The sequence below is a fragment of the Stegodyphus dumicola genome, chromosome 5 (assembly GCF_044657685.1).
Source record: "Stegodyphus dumicola isolate Sdum_Otavi_A_Nest chromosome 5, ASM4465768v1".
Taxonomy (NCBI): Eukaryota; Metazoa; Arthropoda; class Arachnida; order Araneae; family Eresidae; genus Stegodyphus; species Stegodyphus dumicola.
Window position 1 is genome coordinate 204,488,023 of NC_140772.1, and position 11,655 is coordinate 204,499,677.

General features: G+C 32.4%; 1 protein-coding gene across 1 annotated transcript in view; it reads left to right on the plus strand.

The window, feature by feature from the left end:
* LOC118181987 (sodium/potassium-transporting ATPase subunit alpha-like) overlaps positions 1-9,985 on the plus strand; it is a 150,885-nt gene extending 140,900 nt beyond the window's left edge. Inside the window, exon 12 of the mRNA XM_085817866.1 lies at positions 9,671-9,985. Within this exon, the coding sequence (XP_085673992.1) occupies positions 9,671-9,791 (121 nt within the window). The 3' untranslated portion in view covers positions 9,792-9,985. The remainder of the gene's footprint in view (positions 1-9,670) is intronic.
* The last annotated feature ends 1,670 nt before the right edge of the window (positions 9,986-11,655 follow it).

Below are 11,655 nucleotides of genomic sequence, written 5' to 3' on the forward strand. Positions count from 1 at the left end.
TTCCTTTCCGATATTATTACTGTTGTCTACGCATGTTTTGACAAATATTTAACGAGTAAAATTTAAATATTTAATTTTTTTTCCTGGCGCGTCAGTTGTTTTCGCATCGTTCTTTCGGCCCGCATGCAGCTTGAGTTTGAGATCACTGATTTATAGTACAAAAAATGGAATTTTAGAGTAAGGTAGGAATTTAAAATTCCATATTTGTCCGACAGATAAAATTGTTATACAGTGTTTCTACTTAACTGGAAACAAAAGGAAGCCTTTTTTATTATTTACCTCACAAAAAAAAAAAAAAAAAAAAAAAAAAAAAAAAAAAAAAATTGCTCTTCGCAAGACATTTTCTTTGTCTTGATATTTTTAGAAATACTTGAATAAATATTTTATATTTTACAGGATGGCTGTATTAATTAAATTTCTACTTTCAATTTCAAATAAAGGACCCTTAGTAAATGCAACAACATTTCATTTAAATGCAAGCTAAATAACAAGAGTTCCAGTTGGTGCTAATATGTAATAGTACCCTATTCTTCACGTTACCTAATTTACATCTTCTTTTGCTGTGAGGTCTTGTAGATACAAAATCAGAAGAGACAGGACAGACAAAAAATTAAAAATAATTGGCTAAGAGTTTAGAGTAAAATTTGCAAGCTACTTCAGCCAGAATGACTCAAAACTATCATTTTTTTTACCGTCTTTAACGTTTGTAATGTGAATTAGATGAATATAAATTGTTTTATTAAAATTACAAAGTTATAGTCGAAACACGCTAAAAATGTAAACTTGCGTATATCTCAGGAAATTTTGAATAACAATTTTACAAGTTATAATTCAAATTTTGTTTGTAAAAATTTATAAAAAATATGTAAAGATATAAATTTTCAAAATAAGTCATAAAAAATGCAGGAATTTTATTTGGAATGAACCTAAATTTCGAAATATGAAAGGACGAATAAAATAAATGTAATAAAAAAGGAGATATTAGCAAATATGTATCAAATTCAATTAACATTGAGGAACTAAAGTTTTGAGAGCTAATTGTTTTAAAACTACTTATGCGACTTTTGTAAAACTTGGCAGTTTGGCATAATTTGAATCGTAGAATCGAAATATGGAAAAACGTTTGGCATGTCGTTTCAGAAAAGTCCAATTTTGTGTTAAAATACCTATATTAGAGCAACGCTATATATAAATATAATATATATCTTTAATTCTAATATATATCTTATATTTGAGATATGAAAAACGCAAATTGAATTTCGTCAATCGGCCCATTAGAACAGAAGATATAGAACTGTCCTTTTTTTTTTTTTTTTCTTCTTTTTCCGCAGTGTACAGTTACGAACCGCTTTTCAGGTACATCAGTGTTTAACCTATAGGAGATTCTTAAATGTAATATTAAAGAAAAGAGGGCGAAACAGTCTTAAAATTTTTTAAGCACACTCCCCTTTTAGTATGCTTAAACACTTTCCTTTCTTATGTAAACTGAGTAGAGTTTGTTTGCCAAATAGCTAAAAATGGCATATACTTCACCAAGATTAACTAACCCAAGAGATGGATTCAAAACTTAATTCAGCTATGACGTTTAATCAATATCCATTCTTCTTAAGTTTTTATTGAATTATTATTCTTTCTTTCTCTCATTCTCTGTCTCCACAGATACATATACAGAGTTCAATTTTAAATTATTCTGATTATCTAGATGATCCAAGTAGATAATTTATATTCAACCAGACCTGGATATTTTATCCGAATAGCTTATCTTACATCTGACGTTTTGTTTTATGAATGGAATCCCATTTCGGAATATGCTAGCGGTGAATAAAAGCAAATAATGGAACATAATATGGAAAGTATGTGGAACGAGAACGATTTCGAATATCTCGAAAACATTATGAATCAGCAATAATTTTGAAGAAAAATAATAAACACTAACTGATGCGAAAAAAATGGAATGCTTTAAAATCTTCCCAAAGTCAGTAAAAGCACAAATTTATGAGATATTTTCTCCCTCCTTTTCCGTGTGCCTTTGTAGTGTAACTGGATGCATACTCGACGAGTTTTATGGAGGTCCAGTGTTCGAGTCCCGGCAAGGGCACTGCACATTTTACACGTCTCCTGCTTCAAAATATCCATATGACTCTGCAAGTATCGCCCGAACCAAAAGATGGTGGATGATAATTCGTTACCCCCACGATTTGACAACTGTATATTTATTAATATCTCTTTTTTGTGAAACTTATTTCATTCTTCCTTTCACATTTCGAACTTTAGGTTCATTCCAAATAACATTCAGCCATTTTTTAGGATTCGTTTTTAAAATGTTTAAAAATTATTTAAAATTAGAAATTTTAAATAATTTTGAAATATTTTTCAAAAACTATTTTGAAAATAATTTATGCAATTTTTACCATCATCTTAAAGTAAATGTAATTCTAAGCATACCCGTAAAAAATTAGTTTTTTTATTCAAAATTTCCGAACATATACGTGAATTTATATATTGGCGCGTTTTGAAATTTGGCATATTTGTTGAAAGCGATAACATCAAATGTGGTTTATGTATTTTGTTTAGATTATTCGAAAGTAGAAACGATGTGACATTTTTTCCGCTCATGCACAAGGTAAAAATGTAGAAATGTAGGAACGATGTGACTTTTTTTCGGCTCCCGCACAATTTAAGGGAAAGGAAAATAGGTTGCCATATATTAAGAAGTTCGCCAAGTAAATTATTCTTGGCGCAAACTGAAAAAAATAGACACACATAAATTTATGAATTATCCGTAAATTTCGCACCAAATTTTACAAACTTTAATATTTAGACATACTTTGAGTTGTAGAATCGGAACATGGAAAAAAATTGGTATGTTATATCATAAAATAGTCCCATTTGGTGTCAAAATACCTATGTTAGAACAATGTTATATATATTTAAATCTAATATATATCCTAAGTCACGCTTTCGAGCCATGAAAATTTGAATTTTCGCAATTTGAATTTCGTCAATCGACCCAGTAAAACGGGAGTATAGAGCTGTCCCCCCCTTTTTTTTCGCAGTGTACATATTATTTCCTATTTAGGAAAAGTTGAGATGTGAACACTTTTCAGGATTTCCTTTATATTTCAGCAAAATCATAGGTTTAAACCTTCAGCAGAAATAATTAAAAATTTTTATCTCTAGTTATCATGACGCAAAATTAAGTTGTTTGGATATTTTTAATATTTGACTAGTCTTATTTAGGAATTATATCAGTATTTGTTTTTTAAGTTTAGCAACTTTTCTCAAAATTTCTATAACAAAACGAAAGTTTTACCCTTTGAAATTTTTATCAGGAAGATTCAAGTTTCTGTATTTTCTTTTCTGAACTACTCGAATCGTACATACTATACTACACTCACCTGAACTCGTTTACAGATTTCTTTTAAGATTCGCTAAGGAAGATTCTTTTAATCTCTTAAAATATAGAAAATAAACAAGGTTACAAGAAACCACCCTAAAGAATATTTTCATTTTAGACAATGGATCTTTCTTTGGACAATGGCTCTTTCGATTCAAAGAAGTTTTTAGAAGTGAGAAAAGCCTTCATTCCATTTAGTTCCTTCCTTTATCACAAGAGTAAACATATCTTAAAAAAGCGGATTTCTCGAGAGGGAAAAACAGGATTAAATCAAAATCTAGTTTCATTCCTTTACTGCGGTCAGGGGTAAGCCGTAGTACAAAGATGTTTTTTTCTTCATCTTAGGAGTCAGAACAATAAATTTAAGATAGCAAATGGCCTTTCACATGGTTTAGCAACATATACTTCAAAAGCGGTGTATAATGCAAGTATGTTTCCTTCTAACACAAAATCTTCAGAACTTAGGAATTTGCTTTTATTGAACTCTAGTTACTTTGTTTTCAGAGCTCAGTATCTGATAACAGTGTATTTTTGTCTCTTTTTTTTTTCTTCGACTTGTAACTTACTTCCCACTATAAAGTTTCATTTATACAGTAATTTTAAATATATTTATTGGACACGGACAAACCTGGATTAATTTAGTTCGACCTAATTTATCTCTATTCATAGTCAAATTTATGATTTTAATAAATTAAATATTTTACCTTTTATGAAATTTGTAAAAAGCTTTTTGATTTTCATTTTCATTAAAGTTCTTTAATTTACCTTTCTGAAAATTAATCTTTCGATTAATCTTCAATCTTAAAACACTTACTTGGATTTATTTTATTTCGCAGAAGCTGTTTAGAACCTGATTACTTTTTGCTGCTTTTGAAAGCTTTGTTACGTAATATTCTCTGGTATAATAAGAGCCAAACTTCATTCCTTAGAACAGTGTTTCTGAACCGCCGATTCGCGAAATATCCAGCTATCTGTCCAAAATCCAAAATATCATTGGCCGACAATCGATATTACAACAGCACCTACATTACAATAACAATAGTTTATCATCGATGATGAAAAATATAACAAACTGGCAACTATGTACCTAATCGCCTTCCATAAATTGCCGTGCCGTACACTTAATACACCAATTAGTGTTCCCCTGTCTGCCTTGAGTACTGCTGATTACTTGAACGCTGAATATCTATCGTAGTGTTTAAGGCGTCTTAGGTTAGGTTTCGCTTTTTATCTTGCTTACATTCTTCTGCAAGCTTGGACAACCAAAAACAATTTATCAGCGTTAGTTTTTAATAACTTCTGAATTTAATACTGTGCTATAACTACTATTTCTGTAACTGTAGGTACATAAAAAATCAATAACCAGGATGAGTAAGAAGGAAACGAAAAGCACATTACTAAATTTCGTGCAAAGAAAGGATTCTCCAAAACCAAGTACGTCGTACGCTCTTTCGAATACAGATGAAGATGAATATAGTCCATAATCTGCCAAAAAAAGTAAAAGTTTTGTAAAGCACTACATCGCAGACTATTTGAAATATGGTTTCGTCTTTTGGCCACAATCAGAATAAAATTGTCCAAAACCTGAATGTATTGTTTGTAGAAAAACAAACAAAACTTCTTCCAAACAAAAGCATGAAACCTTCCAAGCTTCCGCGGCATTCACAAACGAAGCACCCACACTCGAAAGCAAACCCCTGGATTTTTTCCAAAGAAAATGTTTGGAGATAAAATTCAAATGGATGCTTTTAAAAAATGTTTCTCGGTTTATAAATCGTTTTTTAAAGCATCGCATCTAGGGGCTCTATGTATTGCAAAATCTAAGAAACCATACTCAGGTGCTGAAGAACTTGTCAAACCTTGCTTGATAGAGGTGTGTTGTGAAGTGTTGGGCCAATCTGCTGCAGTTAAAATGAAAACTCTATCCAATGATACTATTGGACGAAGACTATGTGAGTTATTATACGACATAGAAAGTCAACTACTGCAAGATATTCGTAAATCGAAATGGTTTGCTGTTCAAATGGATGAGTCAACTGACGTCTCAAATAGTGCCATATTATTATGTTATGTTCGTTGTATTGACTATGCAATCAATGACATTAGAAAAGAACTGATGTGCTGTATTTAACTACCATCCCAAACAACCAGTGCTGAAACATTTAAGGCAGTTAACAATTACATTGAAAGTAATGCTGCTATGACTGGAAGACATACAGGTGTTGCAAAGAGACTAACAGACGTATCATCAGAAGAATTAGTAGTCACTCACTGCATTATTCATCGTGACCATTTAGCAGCAAAGAAATTGTTCCCACAACTGAATGACATTCTTCTAGAATCGATAAAAATTGTAAATTTTATCAGAAGTAACGCTTTTAATTCAAAATTGTTTACAACTTTATGTCAAGAAATGGGATCGGATCATGTACATTTATTGTTGCACGCCGAAATACGCTGGATATTCAAAGGAAAAGTCCTTAACCGGTTGTATGAGTTGAGAAATGAGGTACAATTGTTTTTAAATCAGAAAGGATCATTATTGAGCAGACATTTTCAGAACAAAGTATGGGTAGCCTTGTTTTCATACCTATCAAACATATTTTCACTGATAAACGAACTAAATTTATGTCTTTCAAAGTAAAAATAATACCGTTTTCAACTTCTATAATAAGATTGATGCTTTCAAGAAGAAATTGAAACTCGGGTACAAACGTACGGAAGAAAATACTTCTGATATGTTTGCTTCTTTCTTTCATTGCATTAATGCTAATGACATGAAACAGAAGAGCGTTACCAGCGTCATTTTGGAGATTTAAATGAACTTTCTGTGGCTTTTGGTAAGTATTACTCCCCCCCCCCAGAAGAAGATGTGAGCTCAGGTAATCTGTGGATAATCAATCGATTTATTGATAATTACAATAACAGTCTTACAACAGTACAGGAAACAGAACTTATTGAATTATCTTCAGATCTAGGACTTAAATCACAGTTCAATTCAGTAAGTATATATCAGCTCTGGATAAAGACTGCAACAGAATACCCTAATCTTCATGCAAAGGCGTTGCAGATTTTATTGCCTTTTTCCTCAACTTATTTGTGTGAAACTATATTTTCGGCTATGACTGTTATTAAAACGAAACATTGAAATCGACTTGCTCTTGCGCCTGCTTTACGTATTGCTGTAACTAGTTTAACGCCTAGGATTGACACTTTAGTCAGCAACAGAGACCAGCAGCAATCTCATTGATTTTAGTTTTTATTTCCTTTAATTTGATAAATTATTTTTTACTTATTTTGTACCTACCTACTCTGTTTGCATTTCGATTTATTTTTGTTTTTGCTAATATATTAATTAAAAAAATAAATATATCATTCATATTGGAATTTTCTTGGAGTTTTAGTTAAATTTTGGTAGTTTTATTCTCGATGCAATATTTTAAGTAATTTGAATGTACATACGTAATTTATAACAAATAAAAAGCTTTAAAAATTATTTTTGTCTTCATAATTTATTTATGTGGTAAAATTGTGCAAATGCGTCGAATTATTAAACTAACCGGTCCGCGAGAACGTACCGAAATATTTTACCGGTCCTTGGAGTAAATCCAGTTAAGAAACACTGCCTTAGAAAATCTTTCCACATTCTTCGAACACTTTTTTATAAGTTATTCATCTGTTCATGCACTGAGATTATAATATCTTTGTTGAAGACAGAAGACACTTCATTGAGCCTCCTTTAACGCAGAGTGCAAAGATATTATTATCCTCGATTATAAACCCAAATTTAATGAAAGCAGTCTCAATGTCTTACAAAGAAGCTGTTGCTTTTCATGAGAATATTGAAAATAATGAATTATAGTAGAGATATAGTAGGGGTTAATGTTGCAGAATCTCACTTTCTTTAGAAGCATAAACTAATCCAAGATTAAACTTGAAGCTAAGCGACTGAAGTAAGAGGACAGATTCAGTAAGAAGACAATTAATGTAAGAAGAGTGTAAACGACCCTTTCATTAAAATCTAGTGTAATAGGCGGCATGAGTCATTCTTCAAAGCAAAGCATCTGCTCTAGGTCACGTGATGCGATTTTTCGCCAAAATATAAACATTCTTTACAGGTCATGTGACAGAACGAGCTTTAGACTGAGGACTTCGAACGCTTCGCGCGAGCTTTGTAGCTAAAAAAACTCTCACACGTTTATTATTTCTTTTCGTGTGTTAATTCATATATAAATTGGTGTTAGTATAACATCTCGGGGTTAATAATTAAAACAATTAAGTATGACGAACACCAACTTATGTATGAATTAACACACGAAAAGAAATAATAAAAGTGAGAGAGTGTTACTAGCTACAAAACTCGCGCGACGCGTTCCAAGTCCTCACTCTAGAGTTCATTGTGTCACATGACCTGTAAAGAATGTTTATATTTTGGCGAAAATCGCGTCACGTGACCTAGAGCAGATGCTCTGTTTTGAAGAATAAGTATTGCCGTCTTGTTACAGCAGTAATTTAATAGAACGCACGTCTTATGGTTACAAAACCAGCCTGCATTTTTGACGTAACTCAAAAGTAATGAATTTAAAGTAAAACTAGACAAGTTAACCAAAGCCTAGACAGAAAGAATAACGCGCAAACTGTTTCATACCTAAGCCGGTGTGAGAAACCTAATGGCAAGAATAAAGCAACGCCGCAGACCGACAGCTAATCGAAGGGATTCAACTAGTAACGTGGCCTTCAAGAGGTGGAACACGCTCTGATTCAACAATCTAAAGCTTTACTTTAAACACTATCTCTTTCTACCTCATTATGAGGTTATTCTACCTCCTATCTCATGAAAACGCGAGAACTACAATTTGCATTCTGGTGGGAAAACGGAAAAGGAGTACGACAGCAAAGCTATTTAACATAAAATAATTGATTAGACAAAAATAAATAATAATCGCTTTGTTTGAGAGTATGTTATGTAAACAGATTTTTTTAATTTATTAATTCAAAGAAAATAACCCGATTGACCGATGAGCATATACAATTCGTGACGAAGATAGTTAATAGTAATTTTTCTCAAAGGTTAATACTTTGATGATAGAAATTTTATGAGGGATTGTAACAAAAAGTTATAGTAAAAAAAATTACTTGTAATAGTTTCCTTATAAATATATGTATTTCTTACTTTTACGTCGAAGAAAAATTTATTAAATAAAAGAAAAAGAATGGGCTGTCATAATTTATTCCCAAGTTTTTTCCCGCCTGGGAAGTTTTCCTTATTTGTTCATTTTTGAGATAAGTAAATTATTTAGTGGTTAATTCAATGTATTAAAATAATTTCAAATGGACATAAGTCTGAAAATTTTATTACTTAGCTGTCAATATGTTTAAATTATAAAGTGTGACCAAAGGAAATTTCTTCCAGATATCATCCTTTAGATTTCAGACAGAAGATAAGTATAAATTTTAAGTTCTTCTTTACGTCATTTATTATTATTGTTTAGGTAAGTTTTGATAGTTATTTAGTAAATAAAATAAAAAATTTAATCAATTTTTAGCTCAAATGGTCGTTAGCCCAGAAGGACTGTTAATCTCAAAATGGCATTTTGCGTCGAATCTCTTTAAATGACCGAATCACTTTTCAAATTGTTACCCAAAAATATTACTACTTGTATTATATTTAAAGAAACTAAATAATGAAGAATATAGATGAATGTATGTATGTTCCTCGCATTGAGAAAACACAATGGTAACTAGAGTCATCAAATTTTGAATAACATAATCCTCCACCAGATCATGTGCACCTGGAATCTTGAAATTTGAATTTCGAATTTGTTTTATTGTCTATTTCATATTTTGTAAAACTTTAAGAAATTTTTGATTAAAAAAACTCAACAAATTCAAAAGGGGCAGCGGCAACACTGTAGGGACTTAAACACTTTTATCTCCAGCAAGGAAGACTGTCTATTGGAAATTCCAGACCGCAAGGTATCGGAATTATCAGAAGTTCAGTGTTTAAATAGTATTCATATGTTGTTCTAAGAAATTTTAAATTAAATTAAGTGCTTCAAATTCCTTCCACTATACATTTTTCAAAACCTTAGATTGTGAACTAAACAGATTAATACATTAACAAACTTCCATATTGTCATAGTAATCGTGGTTAATTATAATACCAAAATATTCTTGGATTCCGAGGTCGCTCTTAGGGCAAATTACGCATTGATATAAACCACACTTATCAATAAAATGGTTATACTAGATTTATCTGTTTTTGTTTTGCAGGTTCGTATGGTTGTTGATGGGTCTACCTTTCGGATTTCTCATTCTGGCATACGATGAACTACGCCGTTACTTCGCTAGACATTCTGTTCCAAATTCTAAACTGGAAGAAAAGAATTTCTAGATAACAACGTGTAATTCTATTAGAATAATTCTTACATGGGATATCTTAAGTACTATATTTTATTTTGAAGTTGGATGCAATAAATTCTGAAAGGCAAAATGCTCTTACATTAGTTAACTGAAAATTTATTAGAAACTAAACGTACAATATATGACGTTAAAATTCAAAGGCAAATTTAGTGAATGTTTGGAAATACTTGCAATAAAAAAGCTTGCATTATTCTTAAATTTTGTTTAATGTTTTCTTTCAACGCTTCTCAGGTTTTGAGAATTATTTATTGATATTCTCAAAAGATGGCGTTAATTTTGAATACAGAAAATTTCCCATTTAAGGTCTTCTGCATGACATTAGACAATTCAAAGAATTTTCTGTATTTTTAATTCAAAATATATTATTCTTCAGATATAAACCGACAGAAATAAAAGATTTCAAAACTTTTGAAAAGATCGAATACTTGATGCAATAGGGATTTCAGGAACTTTCAGTGTCAGAATAAAGGGTGTAGTACAAAAGATTTGGTCCGCCGTTAGACAAAGATGAACAACTGCCTGAAGATTTGACCTTTTCACTAGAGAAAATGACCTGAGGAGCTGTCTCAAATGTCTGAACTCTCCATTTGTCGTTACTTTTTCGTGCTCTCGAAACTTTGATATTAGAAATCTCGAATTACATTGCTTCGCGGAAGAAAATATAAAAGCCTATGAGATATTTTTTACGTTTTACAACCAATAATAAAAAAATTAAATCTGTCTTTGTTTGCTTGTAAAAATAGGGCAGCCCCACTAAAGTTCTTTACTTTGGCGAGGTTAAAATTAAGAGTGGAATTGCTGCCAGCTACGTTAGGCAAGAATATTTTGAAAGCACTAAAGTTGAAATTTCCCTGCTATTTTTGGACTGACTCAAGAGTTACTTCTTTTTGGATCAAAAAGCGGCCTGGAACTTTCAAACCTTTTACCTTTCAAAACTTTAAACTAAGAATCGTGTCGAAGAAATAAAAAAACCTGAGCTCACTTTGTCAGAACTGCTGTTCCTTCTAATTGCTTTTGCGAACATTTAGTAATCCTGAATGGTAGCACAGAGCGTACTCAAACTATGTTCGTGTGTGTGTAGAAGAAGCAACACCAATAAGAGTCACTCCCACACTTCGGGATACAGAGACCAGCACTTTTGGTCTAAAACGTAGAAAATAAGAAATAAACTAACTTAACAAGAACTAATCTTAAATGCTTTACAGAGACTAGCAACGCGTAGATTGGCCTTTTGACACTACGTATGTATTTTAGAAAATGCGTCTTAGTATATCGCCACGAACTAGTTCTGGTCTTAAAAGGCAGATATGAGTTGACTGAAAAACACACGCTTGGCAGGGCAGCAAGAAGGCACTCTCTTCCCTAGGCTAACTAACTAACTAATATCTATACCACCACTCGTGAACTAAACCACATTCGGAGTCTGGTATCAAATACCAGAAAGAGTCACCAAAATCACTTTAGACACACCTGGCTGGGCCCGGGGTCCCACAATCCCCGAGACACCAACAATTTTAAGCTCCCTCTGCCAAACACTCAAGTTTAGCTGAACCCACCGCTAAACACGGGCCAGTCAGAACCACCGTCCCAGCCAGACTGAGACCACGGTGGGGTGGGCAGATGGCTACCTGCCAGCACTACACGGGATGCCCTTTCTCCTTAGATTTTACATGGAATACAAAGGGCCGCAGTGACCATACTCTCAATGGTTCAGTTTGCTATTTGGCTACCAATACCCTGGTGGATGAGGACTTAGACCTCCCGGCCCATGAAGAGTGAGTATAGACCCACCCCATGGACCATCGGGGACCGCCCAGTTCATAAATTTTATACCC